Here is a 26,305-nt window from a genome sequence, read left to right as displayed (position 1 = left end):
ATGCTGAAGCTCAGGTTCCAGGGCAGCAGATGGGACAGAGGATAACCAGCCCCAAACTTCACGTTGCTCGGAGAGGCCACAAAGCAGCAGCTCACAAGCTGGGGCCTGCCGTCATTACTTAGAGCAAGCACGCAGAGGGAGACGCACCCCTGCACGCAGCAGGTAGTCTTGCACAGCAAAGAGGCATGAGGAGCCTCTGCCCTTCTACAGCTGCAGGCAGGACAGGCAATCCCTGCTCTTGCACTGAGAAAGAGGGAAGATAACAGGAGCCTTGTGCTGATGGCAACACCGCCAGCCTTCCCAGCCCCTGTAACAGCATCGGAGGACTAGAGGCTACTAGAGCCATTCCCTAGGCTTGGGGAGCTCGCTCCTCCAGGGATCCTGCACACCTGGAGATGAACCCAACTCCTGCAGTGCTGCCAGGGTAGCAGAGATGTCCTTTGGCAACAATCCCCCCAGCAGCCTGGTGGGAAACACAGGTCATGAGCCAGCCACACACTCGTTCTGAGTGAACAAACCTGCACCAAGTCCTGCAGATCCTCCGCCTGAGCTCTGACGGCCGCTGCACCAATGGGGCTGCTGTTACCAGGCGCAAGCCCTTACTCTTCCCTCCTGACATTTCTTACATCTGTTCTTTGTTACACACAAAACAGTTACTGAGGCAATGGGAGCTGAGATATGAGTAACAAATCTCTTTGGAGATCTTTGGGTTCTCCAGAAAAGGGAAGAGGGCAGATAATGACACAAAAGGAACCTTCCCAGTTACATTTTTAAATACCTCTCCATGTTTCACAAACTTAAAATGCTCCACCTATCAGACTTGCCACACGCGGCAGGGCCAGAGAATTTTGGCAGGCAAGATGAAATTTAGTTCAGCAACAAAAAGAGCAGAGCACCCAGATGAAGTATTCTGAGGCACTGGTGGACCCAGATGGACTTTACATACCGTTACTCAATGGAATTTCCTTTATTCCAGGACATCACTTGTGCAGAACAGAGCACCCAACAAACAGGCCATGTACTATTAAATCTCCAGGGCAAAGCACTGTCCCAATGACACTGCCTGCAGCTTGATGCTTCGCCATGCACACATGGGCCTACTTGTGCAGTCCTCAGAGAACTCTGCTGGGCTCAGCAATCTCTCTGAATCCTTTGATTTGAATCAGATCAAGGATGCTCAGGCTCTCTCAAGTCGAGTCCACTACTGCACCTATCACCAAGCTCAGTTCGGATCGGTAGTAGTCCGGAGCACACAGTAGTTACACAATCTGCTCCAAGTGTCATGTGTTTATCTACAGTGTGTGAACGTTGTTCAGTCCCCTTATTTTTCCTTAAACATATACAGTCAATTCACAAATATATTCTATTCTACAGTAATAGCAAGGATAAAACCCTGACACCATATCTACCTACACCAGAGACAAAACAGTTTGCTGATGGGAAAGGCTGGAAAAGTCAACAGTAAAACCCCATGTTATGTCTGTCTTTGAGACTAACATGCTATATGATATCGGAAGGTACAGTTTATTCATAACTTGCAATCACTGAGACAACAGACCCATAATTCCAATTAACTCATCACTATTTCCAAGCTGTCAGATGGCTCTTCTCACTTCTGGGACATGCCACAGCTGTGAACTCAGCCCCAGGTTAGTGTCCAGATCCCATCACACCCTTCCTCCATTCCCCTGTGACAGCAAGGCACAGTCCAACAGGAGCCCATGCTCCTGGCAGCTACACACCGCTCCCGGGTGCCAAATTCCTGCCAGCTCCACACCTGCACACCACTAAGGTGAAGATCTCTGTTCTTATTTTTAACGGAAAGCAATGTTAATCTCAACTCCATGCAGCAGCAGTGTGCCTTCTCCCCTACATCATTCCTATGGCAATTTTAATTTTATGTACCAGTTTAGTTTAAATTTCAATGCAGAATTGTGAATTAAAATGATAGTCTGGATTTTTTGTCTTTTCCTCTTATAGAATTTGCCATATTTTTACCTATCTCCTCCATCTTCTTAATTCTGCAGGAGAACTTGATATTAGAGCCTGTTAACAGAATTTCAGCAATTAAATGGTAAAATAGGTTTCTAAAATTTATTTTAAAGCAATCATTCATATTGAACACCAAATATAAGCTTCTCTTTTCATACCAATTCAATGAGCTGGTCTAAAATTGTTCTAAAAGTAGAAGCAGATACAAAGAATTTCCGAATTCTCATCCCTCAGAGCATAAGTGCGCCATAAATACCATTTCGATTAATTTCTCTCTTCTTAGTTAAACAATATCACATGTAATGAAAACAGTTATAAACAAGCTGGACTAAAGTGTCCTTAATTCTGCTGTTAATGCAGTAGTGGAAGTCTTGACTTTACCTAATAAATTACTCTGTTTGCAGATGTAAATAAACAGAATGTGGTCTTGACCACTAGGATCTGGACGTGAGACTTGACCCAGATTTGAGAACAGAGAGTTACTATCCAGAGTTTAAATCAGGAATATACAGTTATTTAAGAAATAGACACCTGGAAGAAAACATTTATGTTTTGAATATTCATTTGATATTTTGTTACTGTAAGTTTATTTATCACTCACAGATTTAAAATTTTGTTTCTGAATTATTTATATAAACATGGCTTAAAGGGAAAGTCTACCATTAAGTAGAATGGTAACAAATTATTCTGTTCATGTACAGTGAATTGCTCTTTGACATCACTCATCCTTCTTTTGGATTTACAACATAATAATATCTTACCGTAGTTGTCTACTTAATAATTTGTTTTGCATTGTATTCATCAGTTTGACTTATAACAGTTCATCCAGTTGAAAACAATCATTAACTAACCAAGTGACTTGTGACACATGGAAAAAATGAGATTCTTCTACCAGCCATATTTAACCAGTAGCCATAAATAAAATTTCCAGCAGTTTCCTATCCTTTTTCCTAGAAAGACTCTCCCAAGTCCTTTGATCTCTCTTTCTAAGATGGTGAAAGAACACAGCAGCACAAATAATACAAAGTTGAAAGACATTAAGTCTCTTTGCCATGATGAGGTAACACATAAAATTGGACCTCCCATTCACAAAGGAATCAGGACCCCGGCTGGCAGTAACACAAGGCATTTCTATGTATTGCCTTTTATGCAGTGACACTGTTAGCCTCAGTCTGTTTCCTTACAGACCAATGTCCAATTAAGGCTCTCAAACCTGGCACTTCATGAAGAGGTCAGGGACCAAACCGAACGTACAGACTGATTTATTATCTCAGTCCAGAAATTTTAGGCTGTCCTCGGAGAAACTGCACCTACTATCTTATATCCATGGAAAAACAGATTTTTATATAGGTTGTTGGTCAAGGATCATTACAGGCAAGAAGGTCCTAGATAAAACAAGTTCTCTCTCAGTGAGAGTACTTCTATTGAATTGAATGGCATTTCCCAAACTTCAGATCTAAGAGCTTCTTAGAAGTTTTTAATTAAAAAGACACCATTACTAAAGTCACTATACACCTACTAAAAGAGATAATAAGCTACACATTAGAATTACTCCACAGTTTGAGACATGTTTTTAAGCTGCATATATCCTTATTCCATTCTTAAATACATGTACCACAACCCCCACACAAACCATTTTGCTATCATCATTTTTAATCCACCACTTGTAGTTCGTGCCTTAACCTTCCTAATCACCACCAAGTGCTGCTTCTCCAGGATGGCACACAAAAGTGTCAGAGCCTGTGTTAACTTTAACATACATTCCCAGCTAAACCCTAGGATATGTAGCACGTAACCCTAGTATTTAAAATGAGGTGTTCTTGTTAAAAGAAAGATGTGGTACTATGGAAATCCATGCAAAAATACTGAACTATACCGTCTCCATTGCTCCTGGCTTTTGACTGGTTGTGGACCACCATGCCTAGGCAGAACACTACGGCAGAACTAGAAACAGCTCCAAAGCTGCCTTTTGCTGTTGCTAATTTTGGTAATGGTGACTTCCTGCATATTTACAAGAGATCTGCTCACCACTGAGCCTACATAGAAGGCATGAAGAAGTGACAAAATTAGTTTTCTACCCACTACATACTGTTAAGCATGAATGGCTTCAATTTTGGAACAGCCTTCCATAACTCATCTTTAAAAAGTGCTTCACAGAAGCCAGCATATGCACGGCTGCATAACCATGCAGGTAGAAACTAGTGGTCCTGCTCTCTTCCTTCACCTATGTCACTAAGGTCTGTTACAATACCAGTAAACCTTTTTTGGCAGTTGGGTGAAACTATCAGAATTCCTCTCCACACCCTGCTTATTGAAAAAGCTCGAGCTTCCCATTTCTTATCCATACTGTAGCCTCAAACTCTCCAAGAAACAGAAATCAGTTTTATTGGCTTGAAAACACTAGTAGTTTTGTAAACTGTGTCATCATTTTAGACCTTTTCAATTATGCCCAAGTTTCATGTTTTGTCTACTTTCTCTCTTAAGACATCCATTACTATGCTAAAAACAAATTGCCAAACTACTCTGTAACAAGGGTAACTGAAAGCTACTCCTATCCTAATTTTTGGAAACTCAGAAGGCTTTAATATTTCAAGTAAGATTTGTACTCTCATTTCGAGTATTTAGCACTTCCAAAAATAAAACGTTCTGACACTTGCTCACACCTCTACCTATGTATGTGCTGGGCTGCACTGAAGTGACTGAACATGGAGGCGACATGGAAAGCAAGGCCTGATAATTCTACACAGACTGTACACAGGGCTGCACAAGACACAGATAGAAAAGTAAATATCTTTCTTTGTGAAATAAATTCAATTCTTTGTAGTAACCTGGTTTTTAATGTTAATTGTTCTTTACTTTGCATCTAAAAATCCCATTTTAGATAAAAGCCTTTGGTGGTAACCCATAGCAGGACTAGCAGACAATGCATGGGAATCGCAGCATTTTGAGAGGAACAGTACCACTGTTAACGGAATCAGCTGAATCTTGTTTTCTTGAGACACACAGCACCTTCTAGCTCCCTGAGCATTCCAACTGACATGTTTAACCTCTAATTTGAGAAAGAAAAAAAAATAACGTGGTTAACCTCTCTTGAATACCTGCCAGCCCCTGTTTTAGCACGTACTATGAAAAATGGGTCATGTACATGATACAGTTACAGGCATATTAGAAAACAAGGAAACTGGATAGCAAGGAAAGGGAGGTGTAGTCATGCAAGAAAATGATGAGGAAAGACAAGTTACTTTCTCATATATGCTAACAAAAAGATCCCTTCTTCAGTGTTGATTTTGTAAAGTACTGCAGTGCTTTGCTGGAAGTCAATCTGTTTGAGTGCCTGTGGGATAGGACAGATGCAGGAACTGGTAGAGAAGTGGAGCTGAGTGGATGTTCCTTAAGGCACTTGCAATTATCAAAGTGGATTTCTGATCACATTAGAGCTCATTTCAACTGAGATTAATTAAGGCCAAGTTATTCTCAAAATACCAGGCCTGACAATCCCTTCCAAACATGCATATGGTACACAGATCAGTCAACTGCTCCATTATCCTCTATGGAGGCTTTTCCCTATTCTCCTAGATCATCTGGACATTATTAGAAATAAGCTACAGGATTAGATGGACAATTGATCTGACACAGTTTGACAGCTGCTCTGGCTCTTACACTGCATGACATTTTTTTATTCAACACAGCTACTAACAAACAAAAGGAAAGTTACATTAATGGATTTAGTGAATTTATGGAAGTGCTATCAGGCAAAGAGCAAGATATATTTCTACTTTTTACCAGGTTACCCAAAAAATATGCAAATTCATTGTCAATGGGCTAGTAAAAGCTTGTCTCCCACTAAAATTACAAGACGTACCACAGAACACAGGGAACAGCTGGTGTATTTTCCCTGATATAACCATTTCCCTTTGGGGTAGACAAAGATGTACAGAGCAATCTTACAGAAAGCTTAACTCCACTTCTTCTCAACACCACGCTTGACCATGAGAATCGCTGCATTGAGTAAAGGGTTCCATCCAGAAAGTCGCACAGAGCAGCAGCTGAGCCAGTTCACACTGAGCCTGGCCCCCGAGCGGCTGCTGTTTGCCAATGTGTCGTGAACTGGAAACGGTCTAGCAAACCATCCAACCACTCCAAGTATCTGCTCTTGGAGAAAGTAAGGAAAAGCTACAAGAAAACACCATCTGCAACTAATTTATAACAAGTTCCAATAGGAAACGCTATGATAGACAACATCAGGGTAGAAGAGAAACATGTGTCCTGAATACTCAAAAAGTCTCATTCATTCTATATAGATTATACAGCTTAAAATACTTTCATATTGGTCTGAATTTAAATAAACCAGTAACTTCCCTCTTTTGAGATCTGCAGCTGGTCTTTACTTGGTAGCACACTCCCATTAACAGATTTCTGCTTTGGTATCTCTGATTTGACCTCTCCTCAGTGGGAAGTAAAGACATCAGCTATTTAGTTAAAGAGACCCGAAACATACTACTCTGGATTTGTTTCATTTCTAGAATTTTCTAGAATTCCATGATTTAAAACCAAACTAACAAAATCAAGCACCACTGGTTTACTCCTCGACAGTTGAATAATAGAAGATACAAAACTCTTCATAATGGGATCTGGTGAAAAAAATAATTCTGAACTTAAAACATTTAGAAAATAACTGCATTAGTTAAGATATTGAGTGAGCATCCCACCCTATATATCCTTTTTCAGCACTACTCTGTGAGCAATTCCACAGCATACTGCTAAATACAAATACCCCAAATCACAATTCAAAGTACCCAAATCATGAGGCAGATTAAAAATACAGGTATTGGGGTTTCAGCTACTGAGCTTTTCACTGAGCCTGGGCCATATTCTCAAGTTTTCCATTATAAGCAAGAGAACTAAAAAGCCATGTCGCAAAGCAAGCAAGGTAGTTCCTAACATGGTCACACAATTCCAGAAGCTGACACTTTAAGAAAAGACATGCAATAAAGCTCATACGAGATTTCACAGTAGGTAGATGTGATGCAAGTTGTAAATATTTGCAACCCAGAAGAAAACAAGACACTACAGCTCTCACTTTACTGTCTGTTATTTTCGACTTCATTAGGATTAGCAGGGAGCTCCGAATGTACTTCTAATTATCATTCCAATCAGAATTACCGAAGTTAAGTAGATCCAAGTGTAGATAATCTACGGATTTTTTGAAAAATAACTCTATCTTATCTATACTTAAAGAATAAGTCTAAGTGCATTAGCAGAACACATGATGCTACAAGGTAAGATGCTATATTGAGAACGTGCTTGAAAAAAGCAGACCCTGTGACTTGTAGGGGAAAAAAAAAATCACCTTTTTGCTATGAACGAACAGGGACATTTTTGGTACATAAAATACACTCCCCACCACCACTCTTTCTAAGTGACTGATTTTTGCTAGATACTATTTAACTAAAGACACTGCCATGCCCAAGACCCAAGTGATGCAAAACTTTTTGGAATTTGAAAAACTGTGGACATGGGATATTCCTTAGTGTCCTCTTTATATAAGAAAACTCCAGCTCCCTTGAATAAGGATTCAGATTAGAACACCAATCAGATTAGAACACATTTTAAGTTTTATAAAGTAGCAAAACAGTTCTAGTTCTGCTAGTCTGGCGAATTCTATACATGACCAATAAGGTGACAGACAAACAAGATGATGTCCATTACAGGACTTATTAATTGTGCTCTGCCTCATTGGGAAGTTAGCAACCGTTCATAGCACATACAAGGATGTTCTGCTTCCTATCTATAACCATGCAAGAATATGATACAGCCAGATATTACAGCAGCTACTTGACATCACAACTAAGCTTCACTTCCGCAACTTCCTTCTGCAGCCATGGCACAATGACCTGCATGCTGCAACCACACTGGCTTCTCCACAGAGCACAGCTGCTGTTCTGCCAAACTGCTCTTTCCTGCTAACAAAATTGCCTCCCAACTGATAACAGCTTAGCAATATAAAATACTTGGTTGTTAACCACTGTTGTGACAAATAATACCGTTCTGCTGACAACCCCATTTTTTCCAATACAAATCTCCTTGAATTGTTTATTATTGACATACGGTACTGCTTTGCCATTATCTAATTTTAAAAACACATAGTAAACAGATATTGTGAATCTGCCAGTATTTTCACTGCTTCAGCAAAGCTAAATTAGAACCCGAAACAAACTCATCTTATTAATAATACAGTCCTGACAGAGTCTTAAGTAAAGAAAAACCACCTTCTTTAAAGGACTACCTTAAGATCCACTTCCTAGCAGATCCTGCTGTATCTTTTTTTTTCAACTACAGACCCCAACTACACTATCCCTCTTGAAACAAGTACCATTAGGATTGTATTTACACTCCTTTGCTACAACAGACCTAAGACTACTAAGTATACCACTTAAAATATTAAGGAATTATAGGAATTATAAAATATTAAGGGATTGTAGATTACTGAAACGCAGTTCAAGTTTATACATCAGCAACACTCAATATATTGGATGTACTGAATATGTAACAATTATCTGCCTCTCTTGCAAAATATACAGGCTGTAAGTTACCCAGTACTGCAAACTAAGGGCCCATTTTGCAAAGTACCTACTGAGACTGTACCTAAAGAAATAGCAATATATATTATATTCCCACACTAAATGCTATGCTTGTTCATGCAAAAGGACACTCAACCTCCCAAATACGAGCTTCTATTTTTCACTCACAAATGAATTATTTTGTATGAAAATCCAGCCTAAGCTTAGGTATGACTTTCCACTTGGAAAACTCCTTTCATTGCTTTCAATTATTTTTTATTATTATTTTAATCTATAACTTCACGGTATTAAAGAAGTTCAAGTAATATTCAGATTTCTTCAAGGACACTGCACAGGCTTTAATAGGTTAGTACAGTTTTGTCTATCCTCCAGGGAACAAGCAAGAACAGCTAAACGGAGTTTAGTCAAATAAACTGCATTTCCGCAGTATAAAAACACCCTTGCATGGCTTGTTTCTGCCCTAGCTAATGAGGTGACCTGGTATTGACCTGGTATTGCAGTTGGTACTTTTGTCCAGTTCAAGATTTAATCCACATTACACACACACAAAAGAAGATATTTGACCTCACTTGTCCTCAAATTAGTCTAATTTGCCTAGATTTGAAAGTGTTAGTGATGTGTATTTAATGAGAATTCTTTTTGCATGTTTATTATCCAGTGACATTTAGGAGGTCAGCCTGCTAATTCAGTTGCGGCCTGTGTGTCTTCCTACTGTATTTAATGTAAAGGAAAATGTGATGTGACCCAAGTCATTTTACATTTAACTACAAATAACAATAGAATATGAATTCATATATGATCCCATAAAAAACTGAACAACAAAACAGAGGGATTTTTCATTCTTGCTACTTTGTGAAATGCTCATGTATCGAATATAAATTAGTTCTACTGGCTGTTTCTCAGGCTAGCACCCATCAAGTCATTCGAATTCTCACAATGCCAGGAGAGCCATAGATCCAAACTAGGCCCCTTATCTACAGTTAATCCGGAACTCAGCTCATAGCCAGTCCAAACAGAGGCTTTCCAACATGCTACAGCTCATTACACTCGATAAATAATGTGTTCATTTGCTTTCCTTCTTAAACTCAAAAAAAAAAAAAAAATCTTCTGCTTCCCATTCCCCACAGGAGGTCTAATATTCTCCCACGTAGTCTGCTGCCTCAGCGCAGGTTGCCACAAAGCAACTTTGTGCCAGCATCAAGGGGAGCTGCACATGCACAAGGACGGCAGAATTGAGACCTGACGCTTTATTATCTGAAGCCCTGTAGTCCACAAATGGACTTCCTTCTAAACCAAACATAAAAGGCTTTGCAGGGGAAAAGCCAGGATATAGGCACGAAGCAAAAACTTCTTTTCTTCCTCACTGTGAACACTTCATCTCTGCACAACATATGCATTCCTCTGTCCTTCCTAGAGCACTGTAAGCATAATGAATCAGAATTTCTTGTTTCACACTCCTATTTTTATTTCATTTAAAGCTTTCACTTCAGAGCTTTGTGGCTAGAGATCAAACAAATAAAAGGGAATTTGGAAGGTGCAATGTCTGATCCACATTCACCTCAGAAGTTAAACTAAAAATTGCCCCCAAGCCAATACACAGACACTCATTTTGGACACTATTTCATAGAATACACCCAATTGCCTCCCAGAAGGTCCGTATGAAGATACACCTATCAGATGATAAAGTTAGTCTCACAACTACAGCACTGAACTGAAATGTAAGAGCTTTGGATTTAATTTTTCGTACTCCATTTCACAGCCCCTTGTTACATTCTTAACAAAGTCGGTCATTGCTCCTCCCACCATTTGTCTGTTTGTCCATTTGGACTATGTGAATATCTCCGTCCCCAAAAGATCAGACGTCCGCGTCTTGCTCATTGATGCCCCTAACAACCTCCCCCCCCATCCCTTTACCAAGTCAAAACTAGGAACACTTCTGAACATGTTAGCACTATATGCACTCTCACTTGCTCACTCTGAATTTTTTCTTACAGCAATGAATTCAGTTTGCATATAATTCTTTCAATTGAATGCTAAATACTGTTTTCATTTAGAACCTTGCAGACAACTCCTCCTTCTCTGACAGCATTAAAAATAATGATCTTAGCAACAAAACTTTGCCTCTTTGCAGTCCAAGTAATATGTTTTCAATTTCCACTTCGGGTAATCTACCTTAATGGTAGACAAGCAATGACCTCTTTGAATCTCATGAAAACACAATGCTGAATACAGCAGTTTAGATATTACAGATAATCTTCTATTTTGAATAGCTAATATTTCTGACATATCAGACAAATTTTCTGTCACATTGGATATGTCCACTTATGTATCACGATGTTGCTTACAAATTTGTATCAATACCACTTCAGACTACATGTCCCTAACTATGGATTTTCCATTTATAACTCATTTGTCAGATGGAACTGAATGCTCTTTAGAGAATCTGAATGGCAGACATTTATTTTAGTAAGTTCATGTTTCAGTTCAACTGTAAGATGCAAAGAATCACATTTTTCCACTGCATGCGTGACTGGGACCCCAACTGAAATCAACAAGAGCCCTGCAGGCACATCTGAAAGCAGCATTTGATCTATAATCTCATTTATTGGAATACAGTACACAGAAGCCCTATCTTACTATGCTGAACATATCGGGAAGATTTCTACTGCAAAGAAAATAGGATTAGATCCCAATTAATGAAAGACAGTGGCTAGCATCATGCCATCAGCTTTTAGGCAGAGTTCTCCACTGTAACAAGTGAGGGTGTTTCATAATAGCTGATGGCAAATCAGCTTTTGAGCACATTTTGAGCAGAAACAGTGTTTGAGTGCACTTCTGCTTTTATACAAAGGAAACATTCCCATGTACGATGAAAAGACTTATAAATCCTGCACGCTTCAGGGTATACATATTATTACACATATTTTCATGCAAGTATTTATCCATGTGTTTTACAAAGCTCAGAATAAGATAAATAGGCATATATTATGTTATTACGCATATATATTATTCATATACCAACACAGGTTTGGGTCCTGCAGTTTCATACACCTTATATGGGCAATGACTTGGTTTGATTTGGTGTCCCTACTCTGTGAAAAGTCAGCTATGACACTACCATGAGAAGGTGGACACAAAACAGGGCTTCTAATTTAAACAGGAAAAAAAAAGAGAGAGAGAGAATTGTTTTTTATAAAGAGATTGCATTCTTCATGGAGAAAATTAATCACTGAACCTAAAACAGCTTTAAAGAACATCAGTTTAAAGTACAAACAAGAAATGCTGAAGCTAAATAAGGACACTTTTTTTTTTTTTTAAAGAAATTTTAAAGTAAGTCTAGTGCTTGTCCAAGAAGATATCAGAACAACAGCACTGGAGACCAGAGTCTTCTATTTCTTTACAATAGCAGGCAATATCACTGCAAGTTCTAGTCACACAGACTTCCATATTAGTACTTCATGCATGTGCCTTTATTCCAGGTAGGGAGGGACGCTTTATGTCTAGGGGAGATAAAGTTCATTTCTTGCTGCTATACCAAGCTGCCTTGCTCTGCTTTGAACTGTATGGCACAGTGTCTCTAAAATACGCTGGTCATTGGGATTGTGACAGCAGCCACTTATCTGCTTCAAGAAGCTACCAAAGAGCCATCTCACAGTAACAGCTTCTGGTCTAGAAGGCATTTGAATCAGCAACTTGGAGCACCAAGTCTTCAGAGGCTGCTAATCTGAGCCATGCTGTGGCTGACCTTTCATGGATAGGTAGTTACTGCTCCAAACTGTCACAGATTTGTAAACTACAATAGACCAAAGTAGAAGCCTGTTATACAGGGAGTCTTGATTCAAGCACAGTAAAAAGACATCTTCACAGAAGACAGTATGAAAGAAGACAAAATGTGTTGCCTTCCTTCTATTCAGATGAAAGCAGCTGCTGTGCTATACCTTATTAAGTGAGTATGATGAACAAGTCTCAGGCTCCACAGCGACTTCAACTTCCTCCCTGAAAGGAAACTGCCACAGAGTGGCAGTGTTCACTGATACCAGTGTGCACAAGAGAGATATCACAGCAGAAAATTTTGTTTTGCCCATTTTGTAGCCCTCTTAGCAGCAGTCTCCATCTGGAGATCCCCACAAGATACTTTGTTGAATTCTAGTATCTTTTTCACTGATTTAAATCACTCCATTATCTCCATAGCTCACCGCAATGCTTACATTTTATTTTCAGAATTTAATCCAGCCTAAAAAAAAAAAAAAAAGATGCAGCAGTGACATATCCCCAAACCACAGAAATGTAAAAAATTAGGATGGACAGCAGTTTAGATGATCCGGGCAGGGGGGCTTGCCCTAACAGACTTCTGCCATGCTCTCCTGGCTGCACACACTTGCATCCATCTGTGACGATGGAACTAAGCCCATTACAATTCCATAGTACTGTTTCTAGTTCATATGCACTGTGTAAGCTTTGGATTCAGTAGGCAGGCTGCATACCACTGTGAATCCTAAATATAACTTCTGTGGTCTGTATGGAAAACATTGCAAAATTTCTCATTGTGGAAGAGTGGAAAGAGGAAAACATGAAAACAATTACTAACTCTGGACTCCAAAGATGACAACATATCCTTTCAACAGAAAAAAGACAGGAGATGAGCATTACAATGTTCAGTTTAATTTCTGGTGGTCAGCAAAAGCAAACTGAGCTTTTGCATGTGCTCACAGACACCTGCAATTATTCCTCAGTAATTACCACTTTGTCTTTCACTAGACACCAGTCAATACACACTTTATACTCCGAGGAATGATATGGAGTAAAACCTAGTTTTCATATGTATTTCCACATGAGAAAGAACTAAATTCTCCAGAAAAGTGATAGGTAGTAGCCAGAGAAAGCAGAGCATCTGTAAAACACCGCCATTTCACAGTGACCTATATGCAACTGATTTCCATTACTGTGAACCCAAACCTGCAAACATTTGTTTGTGAGTGTGAACAGGTATCAGAAAGAAGTGTGAAAAATCCTGTGTGAGGATTATGAATCTGCTTCAGAAGACTCTCAGCTGTGAGGTGAGCAAGGGGCTTTCCCTAAGCACAGTCAGTGGCATATGATTGTTTCCCTTCTTCCATATGTATCTTGGCACAGTCATTCGTTTGACATCAGTTAAGTGACAGTGGCCAAGAGAGGACCTGAACCCCAGCAAGAACAGCACTGAATGTCTTTCGATATCCCTGCAATGTAGAATTTTAGGACTCTGTGTCTTTTGCACCAGACTCCACTGTCATTAATGCAAATAAAGATTTACAATGGTCTGCTATAGGTAGTCCATAATTTAGTAATGATGCATTAATAACTTTTTCTTAAAATAGCATTAACATAGTTCAGACACACTATCAGTAATATTTACCATTTGCAAACTATTAAATAGAGTATTTCAAATTCTTATAATGCCAATACTTAAGACGTGGAGCTCATTACACAGCATTTGACATTTTAGAGTTCTTCTTTTCCAAACCTGTATCCTGCTCTGTATGGAGCCACGCGCTTGTCCACAGAGATCAGCTTGTATAACCACTTGCTGATTTAAATTCTCTGCAGAGCAGTCATGACATTTTGCTTACTTCAGGTTGCAACTCTCTTAAAAATACCACATTTGAAAAGCTGCGAAGAGAGCTCTGAAAGTGAGGCATCATATAGCTTCCACCCACGGAAACGAAGCTGGCGCCGATCCCGCTGCCAGGAAGGTTTCTCTGCCCTCCCCCGCCCCCCCAGCTGCGAGGCATGGCAGGCTCTCACACTTCAGCTGTTTGGATGATTTAGGCACATACGCTTACAGGCCTAAGCACAGTTATCTAGCTTTAGCACCGCAGATGTACTTTCCTCCGTGGTAGACCGGGCTGTTTGTGCTTATTTTCCATTCACGCACCCCACCGCCCTGACGAGCACCCGCCGCCCCGCACCCGCCCTACCTGACCCGTGCTGCTGGCGGAGGATGGCGGCCTGCCCCGGCGGCGGCGAGGCCGAGGACGCGGCCCTGGTCCTGGCCGTGGCGGTGGAGGCGGCGGCGGGCCCCGCCTCGGCGGGCGGCGGGCGCTTGTCGGCGGCGGGCAGCGGCGTGGCCCTGGCGGCGGGGCCGTGCCGGCGCGGGGCCGCGCCGCTCTGGATGTGCGACACCGCCTCGGCCGCCTGCACGTCGGGCGGCGCGAAGCGCGAGAGGACGCGCAGCAGCGCCTGGGCCTTGTGCTCCTGCGTCTCGTCGTCGCTGTAGTCCGCCACGCGGCACTCGTACACGCCCTCGTCCTGCCGCCGCACCCCCGACAGCCGCAGGCGGTGCGAGATGTCGTTGCCCTGGACGCGCACCGTCTGCAAGAGAGGGCACAGCCGCGGCGCCGCCTCAGTAACGGCCGCCGCCCCCCCGTGACGGTCGACTCCCCAGCGGCCGCCCCCTAACGGCCGCCCCCTAACGGTCGTTCCTGTAACGGCCGCCCCCTAACGGCAGCCCCCTAACGGTCGTTCCTGTAACGGCCGCCCCCTAACGGCAGCCCCCTAACGGTCGTTCCTGTAACGGCCGACTCCCTAACGGCCGCCGGCCTGCGCAGGGCAGCACCTGCGGGGCACCGACTCCAAGCTAATTCCCATCCATAACTAAGCGCATCTCGCGTTTAAACCCCGTGCCTAGACGTCCATGCTCCCCTTCGGGGTCTCAAGCTGCAATCTCCCATCAAAAGCAGTCACCGATCACGCTGCCCCCCCCCGCCCCCGGCGCCCATCTCCTGCAGCTGGGGCTCGGCTAAAACACCTCCTCCTCCTCCTCCCACAGCACCCCAAGCCGCTCTTCCGTGGCCTTCCTCCTCTCCCTGACGCGCCGCTCCCCGTCCCGCACAACCCCGTCTTCCTAGCAGCGTCCTGCCTGCCCCAAGGCCGCCACCTCAGGGACGCCCAGCGCCCTGGGGGTCCCCGTTTGGGTGCTGCAAAGGACCAAACCCCGCTGGGGTAACTCCAGCCTTTAACACCAGGGATGGGACAAGGGACTCGTCCTCGTCCCCCAGCAGCCTGGCGGGAGGGAGACGGCTCCCAGCCCGCTTCTCAGCCCACGGGAGAAGGGCTGGTGCGAGCGGGAGCTGTATCCTGGCCACACAAAGGCAATTCTGGCCTGCAATCACCGAAAAAGGAATCTTTTTTCCTGCAGGAGGGGGGAAGGAGGAACACTATTGCCACAGGTAGCTGCGGTTTGCAGCCTTGCACAGAGCACAGGGCAAGAAAAAAAAGCAAAACACTTCTCCCCTGATCTGAACCACTGTCGTTTTCAAACGTGGGTGTAAGGCAAACCTCAGCTCCTCTGGATTTGCAGGGAATGAGACGTGATGGCTAAACCAGCACCAGATGGCCACATTTTGACCGAGCCACAACAGACCGAGGAGGGGGACATGTGCCACACTCCCACCGCGCTGCAGGAGCTGGGCTGCCCCTGAAGCTGGCTAAGGTCATGTGTCCAGAAGCAGGGGGCTACAATAAATCCAACATATATGGGGAGAGATGTGTGCACCACCCAGCTTCAGCTGCACTTACGCTGATTTTAGTTGCATCCTTATTTGTTACCTAAAAGAACAGAAAAGGAAAGACATTAGGCTCAGTCCTGCACGCACTCAGCATGCTGCTCGTCCTCCCGCCCCCTCCCCAGGTGCACGGAGCAGGACACAGGCGGATGCAGCTGGCACAAGAGCCATTCACCTGCATGGGGCGGCTGGGGGAGCTCCTTGCCGTTTAGGAAGGCAGCTAACTGCTATTTGACTGGCAGGATTTGCTTTGCTAATTAAGTGAGTTTCTGTGGTGCTACCAGAAAAAGTGCTGTCTTGGCCAAGGATACAAACCACAGGCAAAGAAATATCGGATGTTGCTCATATTCAGTGATCAACAGCGGGAAAGAAGCTTTAAACAGTGGCATTAGCATAGCGGTGAAGTGCCTGGGCAGGCCAGATCCTGCACTGCCCAGGGCAAAGCTATGGTCCTGAAACATCCTGGGAGCAGGTATTGCTCATCAGGGTCCGGGCTTGATTATTTTTTCTGTCCACCGCCAACTACTGTAAAACTAAGCAATGCATCAGATCTCATTGATGCGTCTCCCCAGGGGGACGGTCATCATTCTCCAGGCAAACCTTGTCATCATTTATTGTGAACGCAACTCACGGCTTTTTTATAAGGTTAAAGAAGACATTTAAATCCAAGCGATTTATTTCCCTGTCTGACAACTGACTTGCACTTTTCCCCAGCTAGGCGGCATCGCATTAGCTCAGTGTCTATATGCTTTGCATCTCTATTTGAGCGCTGCAGGAAAACAAGCCAGCCACAGAGACGGGACCTGGCACAGGCGTTAGAGGCTCCTGCCGGGAGCATCCTGCAGGCTGGGTGGCTGGAGAAGGTGACATGGTCTCGGCTGCAGGAAAACGCAACTGGCAGCTCCTGCTTTGCCCTGCTCCTTGCACAGCCCTGCTCAGTCCCCGAGAGGCGTCTTGCGCCGAGGGGGAGGCTGCAGAATAAGCTGGCGAGTCAGGGCAATGCAGCTGGAAAAAATGAAGAATAGAGCCTGCCCTCAAGCCAGGCTGGCTTTTAGGGGGAGGGGAGAGGACATGCAAGATTTAACTCTGCTTCATGCATTTTAATTACTACCTCTGACTGTGTCCTGCAGAGCTCCAGCTATGGACACAGGTGTGTACCAACTCCCCAAGAAACTGTGGGTCTGTATATGCACACTGATACGCTTGTAATGCATCAACAGAGAGCGCGGTGTATCCCCGACTCCTTTAGCTGCTTTATTAGTGAGCAAACGGAGTCTCTCCCACGTTTCACAGCGATGACTAGCTCAGCTCGGAGCAGCACTGGTTTTTGCTTATCACCACTTTACAATACAGTTATTTTTGACCGCCTCTCTGGACCCCCACGGCCAATCTTGCAGCGGGATACTTATTATTTTCTATTTACAATCCTTAAAGTGCTGCTGTTTTTATCCCGGGGTGAATGAGCCCCCGTGCACTCCAGTCCCGGGGAGAGCCCGGGAAGCTCCGAGTCCACCCAAACCACGGGCATGGCACAGGAGAGGCGCCTCTCCTCTGTGGGCATTGCTGGGCTTATTTTATTCACCCGCGGGGCATGTTGCACTCAGTGAACATGTATGTTTCCATGGCACTTCATTACCTTGCTCCTGCTGCCAGGGACACTGATGGCTAATTCATGTGCAAGTTCTCTGGCTGGCTCTTTAAGGTACCACCACTGGATTTCCAGGGAGTAAGAGGTGGATCCGCTGGCTCGAAAAGCACAAGGCATCTCAATATCATCTCCCTCCCTAACAGTCACATCTTTGGGAACTTCAGTAAAGGTAGCTGAGAGGAGAAGATAGAATTACAACGGCTGGTTAATGGGAGAGATTAAAAGACAAGATCAGTCCTTTTCGGTGTAATCTGATCTGCTTTAACTCAAGGGCTAAATGCTGACTGCGACACGAGTTTCTCGCCTTTCGGTGACTACAGAACGAGCTGAGCATCCAGGACCGCGCACCTCCGGAGAGCAAGGATGAGCCAGGTCCTCCTTCCACCCCACAGCCAGGTGCCGCGGCTCCAGCAGAAAGAAAAAGTTTGCAGGGGATCTTAAAAACCCTCCTCCTCCTCCTGAGAAAGCCCTGGCAGCATGTAAGGGCACTAGTGCCCCCCCCCTCCCCAATCAATGTCCCTTCTCCCCCAGATTTCAGGGCGCGGACTCGCCGGGCTGGGGCAGCCGGCACCGCAGGTGCGAAGGCTGGGTGCTGGCTGCTCCGCAGCCGAGCGCGGGGCGGTGAAACGCTGCCGACTCAGCCGGCTGACTCCGCCGCGAACATCTGCAGCTGCAACAGTGCAACCTTGTTTGCAAAAAGCCCTCCCTGGACAGCACTCCCTGCCCCCAGCCATAAAACACTTCCACAGGAAGAAGTGCCAGCGGGGAAGGGATTTAGGCATCACCAGTAATTTTCGATAGAAGCGGGGCTGGTAGGGGTCAGATCCAAACCCGCAGCACAGACTACGGCTAGCAGGGATGCGGGGGACACGGGAACACCTCACCTCACCGAGCCCCGGGCACTAGGCTTCCCTGCCCGCCCCGCAATTCCCACTCGACAGAAGTTTATACACGTCCCTTGTGCCAGTTCTGTTTGCGGTGGCTATTTGCTGTAGGAAGAGGCAAAAGTTTGCTACTTACCGTTCACAACGAACAGCAGAGGTGCATTGAACATCAGGTAACAAAGGGTGCAGAACAGCCCTCGATTTTCCATTTCATATATGTAGACTTTAGAGTGAAGGGCAAGTGGAGAACCGAGAGAGCTCACAAAACAGCTAAGAATTCGTCAATCCCATGGCAAACGGCGGACATGTGTCTTTGACACGGGTCCAGGGTTAGGTCTCTCTCCAAAAAAGCCACAGCCACCCGACTAACCTTTGTTTGTTTGTGGGGAAGCAAATACAGAATCCACAGCCAGCTGCTCAGATTCGCTGTCAGGTGGAAGCGACGTTCCTGAGAATTAAGCAATAAATCTCGTCTCGGCTGTTTTCGCCGCCGCTCAGCAGCAAGCACCATTCAACTCCCCTGCGCCGAGCAGGCTTTCTCGCTGCCCAAAAGCGAGGCAGCGCCGCCGGGCTCCTCTCCAAGCCCCATCACAGTGACAAGTCCGGGCTCGGGTCTGCGGCGAAGCTCTAATGAGGCAGCGCGGATTATTCCCGCCGCTCCGGATCCGGGGCGCGATCGATATCCCCGCTCGCGGCCCGGGCTTTCCCTCCCCGCGCTGCAGACGGCCCCAGCGAGGAGGCGCCTCGGCGCGCCCGGCCCCGCCGCTCCCCTCGCGGCCGCAGCGCCGCCGCCGCCCCGCAGCGCCCTCCCGCCGCGCTGCGCCCTCCCGCCGGGCCGCGCGGGGCCGCCTGCTCGGGAAGCCGGGGCACCCCGGCGGGGCGGGGGCGGCCCCGCAGCCTGGCCGGCTCCCTCCTGCTGCCGTCCGTCTGGCTGGGGCAGCTTGGTCATTCAGCTCGCGCGCCTGTCTTTCACGCTGCGTAGCCTCTTCGGCGCTCTTTAATTATTACTACTGCTTTTTAAAGATTTTAGCCTCAAAGCAACTATAAAGTACCTTAATGAAGAGCCATAAAACTACTTGCTAGCGTGCTGGCCCCAGCCTGGGTCCCTTTTGGGGGTGCGTGCCCAGAGCTGATTATTGAGGCACTGTCACACTTCCAAACTTGCTATGTTTACTACTTGTTAAAATGCATTAAGGAAAAAAAAATAACAGTATTGATTTAGAATACAGCATCATAAAGAGGGAATGTTTCTGTGGATCAGCTGTTTCCCAGGCAAACTTCCCAATTAAAAAATGAAATGCTCACAAGTCAAGTCTTTAAAGTCATTACAGTGAGTTACAATCGTAAACGACAGTTTGCTTTTTTTTGCAATTGAGTAATGAGGGAGCAGTGCATTTTAATAAGTTTGAGGTGCCATTCTAAAATCTTTTTTTTTCTCTGAAATTCCATTAAGAGCCACCATTTTATTCAGCCAAATCTTCATTTAATCACTGGGATGGCACAGGAAGTGGGTTTTACGACCCACAGAAAGTTTACGTTATATTTTTAATGCTTTCATTCTATATCAGAAGGCAAAGCTGGATACGTGAGGACTTCTATGGAACGACTCATTTAGAAACACTCCTTTTTGGAATAACTAAATCAAGCCAGTCTTTAAATGCGTGCGAGTATCTAGCTTCCTAGCTAACTTGGCTTGCCAAAGAGCCTGCTGGAGGCGTACGTGGCTGGGCAGCCCCCCAGCTGCTGGCTCACTGCGAGGAAAGCCTGCCTGCCCGGTTTCCATCAGGAGGCTTCACTAGACTTCACATGATCCTGAAGAACACTGAAATTGCACCAAATCCCTATTTCCTGTTGCAAATTATTTATTCAGAACATTTTCAGTCATTTCTACTGATCCTATCATGATTGAAATCTAGCAACATTCCTCCGAAAGGCCTACAGCAGCTCACCCGCAGAGGCAGAGCGACTCCCTGCTCCTCTCTGTACTCTTTACCCGGTGCTTGAACCCTGCCAGTAGGCACAGCCCCGTTCCCCAGGCAGGTGGAGTCCACCCCGACCAATCACAAAAAGCTTTTAATGTGATAATTATTAAACTCCATTTAGTCAAATAGTCTAATAATCACCTTATATCTTGCTTTTCCACCCAGAAGCTCAGTGTGCTTTGTGCAGGAGATAAGCATCATTATTATTTTTTTTTCATATACTGCTTTAAGTCAACTAGCACTGCAGTGAGTTTTATTACCACTTTGCCACAGTCCCAGTGTAGTGCTTTACTTGCTACACCACGTTAAGGAAGGGAAAGGCTGTCAGGACAGACATACCTGGGAAAGTAGATCCAGCGGCGACTAACCTCCGCAGAAGTAGTTTACCTAGTTTATCCCAAGACCAGGTTAGTTGGCTCCTCTCCTAGGGAGGCAGTTCCACGACTTTGTGTCCTGCTGAACAGTGCAGTGCTTAGAAAACACCTACAGGATAAACAGAATGCATTGTCAGATAATGAAAACTCAAAGACAAGTAATACGTAAGGAATGATAAATGGTGGCTCTGAATAGCTGATGGCTTTGACTTGAGCATTGCTTTCTTCTACTTTCTTAAAAACTAGACTTTGCAAACGGCTCTCTGATTGCCTTTAAGAACCAGATGTTTTGAGAATGTAGTTGGCTTTTTATATCAAATTACTATGGGTACACATGAAATAATGACAAATCACATTTGAAAAACCTTTACTCAATTTAATCTTAAATTAAGATTAATTTAATTTAATATTAAAATTGATATGTTGAAAAAAAGTCTTCTGAAATTGCAGCATTGTTAAAATTATAAAGGTTAGGTATGTAAAAATACCCAGTTCATGTTAAGTGAGTTTTATTTCTTAGATATAAAAAATAAGCAATAAAAATGAAAATGAAAGGCAAATGCATTTAAAATTATTCCTATTTTAATAAATCTAAGGTTTTTATTGTAGTAATTGTATTACTGAAATGAAGACAGTTTTATCTGGAATGTGACCCTTGATTTATACCATTAAATCTTCGGTTCTACTGTATTTACTACTCACCAAAATTGATCATAGATGTAGCACCTGAACAGCCAAGTGATATCTGTGTATGCAGTTAAAGGAAGGAATCGGGAACACAAGTGCATTCTATGTTCTGATCTTCTCCTGAAGTTATAATGGGGGCTATTGTGCTCTAAGCTGACTTGCAAGTGTTCTGCGCAAATCATTTTGCTCTTAGGATTGTAACAACATTTGAAGTCATTTATTGATTCGATCCTGCCAGCAAAAGGGACTTCTACAGCACAGGAGTTATCACCTGCCTACGCTCATGCCCTGAAGAGCTGATGAAAGCCAGGAATATCACAGGGAGAAGCTACCTTTGCAGCTGCTGATCCTGCAGCAGCATCCATGCCAGCAGTTCTCAGTGAAATTAGGGAAACTATTCAGGTGCTTGAAGTGAAGACTGTGTTTTGTTGATTACATTATTTTTTGTTTTAACCATCAGTCAAATATTACATTAGCTGTGTGGCAGATAGGTACTAATATTTTACAGTTGGGCAAGCTGAAATCAGTTGCTTTTATAGAAAAATCCTACAGCATTTCCATAGCTTTCCATTTCCAAAGCAAATTTAAGTAGAGAAGATTCTCTCTGCTGTAGGATAAGTTAAAACATGGCAGCATTTGTTTGGCATTAGGACCTTGAGGCACTCTATCCAAGTAACTCCATCCCTAAGCTGTCCCCTAGGAGATGGTGACAGAGCGAAGCGCTGAAGTCCCCACGCTGCTTTCTAGGCTCCAGACAACGCTCCTTTCTGGGGGAGCCAGAAGGAATCCGAAAGGGACTGTTGGGGGAAACCAGCAGAATTTCTCCCCTAGGACAGTTACTTTTGTCTTCTCTTTAATGTAGTCCTATTCTCATATTCAAGTATCAGCGCAAATCCTCATTTGATATTAAATGAGGGAGCATGCCGGACCTCAGGAGCGCAGTGGCCGTTACCAGCAGATGAGTCTCTGGCCCTTTAAGCAGGCACCAAGAATTACGGGACTCGTAATGCAAAACTGTTCTTGCTGTTGCTGGACCATGTTTTATAGCAACTCATGAAATCCCATAAGCGATTCCAGCACTCGGTAGCTGATGACATTTAAGAACATTTCTCCCTGTAATTTTTTTAAATGGCTAGCAACTCCATTATTTGAATAACCAAAATACTTCCTAATGGCTGTTTCAGGAGCCTTTAATTCCTATCCTGCTGTTTAGAGTTAATCCATTCAAAAATTAAAACAGTGCGGGTCACCTTCGAAAAGGATAAAACTGCAAAAATCATCCAAGTTTTCCACACACAAAGCAGATGCAATACGACATTTACCTTGAGTTGGTGTAAAAGCTCTATAACATACTCAGAGAGACTAAGTATTTCTACCATATTTAAGTAACAATCATCTCTGCCCTAAATCCTCTGGTAGAAATAAGCACTCAGATGCTTGTCACAGACTTTTTTCCTCATTTTTCTCATTACACTGAGGTGTTTTCGCAGTCACAGGGGCCAGCTGTGCCCCTGGTGATGGCCAGTGAATGCTTTTGCAGATGCTGTCCGTGAACGTTCGCGGCACTCGTGGTGGTGCGTGCTCGTCCTGCAGCAGCAAGGAGCGCGATGGAGCGTGCTGCAGAGCGGCTTCCAGGGCAGGGCCGTTTTCATGCAACCCTCTAAAGCTCAGCATGTGTCCCCGGGAAACTGAGCGTGCTGATGGGATGCCGACTGGCTTCTGAAAACTGTATTATCTTTAGAAAATAGGTGAGAGGCAGAAGTGAGCATTGGATGTAAACAACCAAAACCCAAGGAAGAGAGAGAGATGCTAAAATGTTCACGTCTCTGCTTCCAGCACAGTGACCTTCACCATGGAGTTTCTGCCTCAGCGTAGCTCGTAACAATAGACTGGCAACTGCCAGCCTGGTTGCTTTTGAAATGTCACTGGTTTAACATCAAATCAGGAAGTATAATTGCATTTTCCCTTCCTTCCCCTTCCCCTCCCCCTGGATTCCAGTTCTAATCAGGCCCAAGCCAAAATGACAGGATATTTGTATTCCCCTAAGAAGTTTGTAAAAGGTCATAAATGCTGCAAGTTCAAAAGGTCTACACTGTTTTCAACATACATGATTATTTCTTATTTCCTATCTGCAAACAGTGGGCCACACTGTCTTGAGGTTATTTCCGAGTCTAGATGATAGACAGAAGCCTAACACAATATTTGAGAAAGGACTGATTGGTCTTATATTAGGAAATGCAGGGCTAAAACTGTCACACTATGCTATCTCTTTTGCTAGATTTATTCATTCTTAGTTTGGATAAATGAAGTTTCCACCAAAATGCTTTGTTTTACTTTCCATAAAACTGATTTAAGGTAGAAAGCACGTTTCCATATTTTGGCTAGACAAAATTCTTGCTTTATGCAGCAAATGCATTTTTAATTGCCTTTCATTTCTACTTTATCTAGCTTTCTTATCAGATATTCTTTGTTAAACAATCTAACAGTATGAGACACTCATGCAAGAGTATAGAAAGGGAAAGCATCATATATTCAGAATAATGCAGCGATAACTCATCTTCTAGTATACCAAGCTTACAATAGAATCAAAAGCTGTCAGAAACTCCACACAGTAAACTTTATCTGGAAGTTAAGGAGTGTAGCCTGTTTTAATAAAAGGCATGATGCCGATAGTGCAACGCTTAGAGTAAGATGGCAAGAGAAGGGGTATAAATTGCCCCTGTTTGGGTCCGTCCGGGCATGGGGTCACCATGCGTCAGCTCAGAGCTGTTTTAGCTCTGCTGCTGAGCGCGGCGCTGGCGTGCAGCAGCCGCTGCCTGTCCCCGCGGCTTCCCGCTGGCTGGCCATGTCCCCAGCCAGACCATCTTTATTGGCTTTATGTCACCTCAGTTCTGCTAAATGGTTTAGAGATAACAGGCCCAAACACAGCCAACTCACTGGACAATTTTTCTTCAGTCGTTCATGTACACGTACAATATCCCCCAGTGCATGGAGCGGATTTGGTAAAGACAGATCTGGCATGACTGAACTGCGATGTAAACACATATCCTCCCTTAGGCAACCCCAGGGCATGAGAAGGGTGCTAGGAAATTCACTGGGAAGAGCTTGAATAAAGTGGATCACCTAGAGATAGGGTAGCAGAGTAAAAGCCAATTCATCTGAACTTTGGGAATTATAAAAACCACTGTGTTTTGCAGAAGTATACTATATGTGGAGAAGCAGCCAAGTTTCAACATCACAACGAGAAGCTTTGTCTCCAGCAGGTACCAGATGGTGTGGGAAAGAGAGTATTACTTGCCTGTGAAGTGTCTCTACCTAGATTCTGTAGTTACTCCCTTTGAGTAACACATTTGTGTTTAACTTCCATCAGAATCTTTATAAATTATACAAGATTACTGTCTTATTGTCATATTATAATATCTTACACCTTTATGATAATTTTTATAAAAGAATATTTTATAAATTAAAAATTAACACTTGTCCCTCCTCTGGGGGAAAAATAATATAACCATTCTTTAAAGGAGACAAGTTGACAAAACTCAAAATTCTACACATGCAGCTCTAAAAAGTATTTTTAACAATTATTTACCAACGTCCTGATTCATGACTTTCATGAAGTGGTATAATGGAGAATTGAAGCCAAAATATTATTAATAAAGACTAGATAACTTACTAAAAAAAGGTAAGTCCAAGAGGGAACCCCCCTGAGTCAGGCAATGCCCACTTCCCGCTGGGCTCACAGAAACTAGTACCATCTCCCATGTGGAAAATTGACATAGATTTGACTTCAAAGAACTCCCAGCATCTCAGGAGAAAAAAATCCACATGAGAAACCAACAGATCAGATAAGATCTGCTACAAACTATTAAGATCTGCTGCAAACTATTAAAAGCTAGGCCTCGGTTCTGCAAACATTTATGTGTGAACTCCAGTGTAAGTGCCTCAGCAATCCTTCAACAAGTAACGTAAAGGGTGAGGAGATGGACCTACTGCACAAGATTTAAAGAAGAATACGTGTTTCTGTGTACAAAACTGGAGAGTTTGCTTTATTTTTTCAAATAAGCTAAAACTATTTCTCTTTTCTCTTTTATTATTCGCCTTGCCAGGATCTCATCATACTAGGCTCTATACAAGTGCAAAGCTAAAAAATCAAAAGAATCAGAAATTCAGGTCACATCTATCCAGTTTTTCAAGGGAGACTCAATGGATGACTGGAGAATTAGTATAATTACTGCAACAACACAGATACTAACCAAATAAAACCTGATTAACCGGAGGTGGGGAAATGAGTTTTATTTGTTTAGAATGCATTGATTTTTTTCTCTCTTGTTTTTGTTAATAATAAATGCCTGATAAACTATTGGAAGAAAAAAGGTCACTGTTAAGCAGACGTCTCTTGCATCTTTGCAGTCAAGGGCTGAAACTAAAGCTAGTATGAAAGAAAAATTTGATTAAACACTGTTGTATTAGATTTCCCGATCTGGCTGCTAGGTAGCTCCCACAAACAAGCAATGAGGGCAGCGAGAATAGCGCTCTTGCCGAAGAAGTGAGAAAGCAGTGGCAGCTTGCAAAGCCGGCACACCATGAAGCGTCCTCTGCAGCAGGACGGCCTT

General features: G+C 43.7%; 1 protein-coding gene across 4 annotated transcripts in view; it reads right to left on the bottom strand.

Annotated features, from left to right (window-relative positions):
* VSTM2B (V-set and transmembrane domain containing 2B) overlaps positions 1–26,305 on the bottom strand; it is a 557,754-nt gene that overhangs the window by 2,687 nt on the left and 528,762 nt on the right. For 2 of the 4 annotated variants that reach the window (XM_064519608.1, XM_064519607.1), the window contains 5 exons: positions 20,971–21,114; positions 18,786–19,097; positions 17,754–17,938; positions 16,131–16,160; positions 14,531–14,924 (listed from right to left, as the gene is read on the bottom strand). In XM_064519608.1, coding sequence (XP_064375678.1) covers positions 14,531–14,924; positions 16,131–16,160; positions 17,754–17,938; positions 18,786–18,858 — 682 coding nt within the window. In that variant the 5' untranslated portion in view covers positions 18,859–19,097; positions 20,971–21,114. Of the gene's footprint in view, positions 1–14,530; positions 14,925–16,130; positions 16,161–17,753; positions 17,939–18,785; positions 19,382–20,970; positions 21,115–21,707; positions 21,726–26,305 lie in introns of those variants that run through there. The other 2 variants (XM_064519609.1, XM_026102180.2) reach the window with 2 other exon arrangements.

The sequence above is a fragment of the Dromaius novaehollandiae genome, chromosome 13, assembly GCF_036370855.1.
Source record: "Dromaius novaehollandiae isolate bDroNov1 chromosome 13, bDroNov1.hap1, whole genome shotgun sequence".
Lineage (NCBI taxonomy): Eukaryota > Metazoa > Chordata > Aves > Casuariiformes > Dromaiidae > Dromaius > Dromaius novaehollandiae.
The sequence above is the reverse complement of the archived record's forward strand: the minus strand, read 5'-3'. Positions and strand labels throughout refer to the sequence as shown.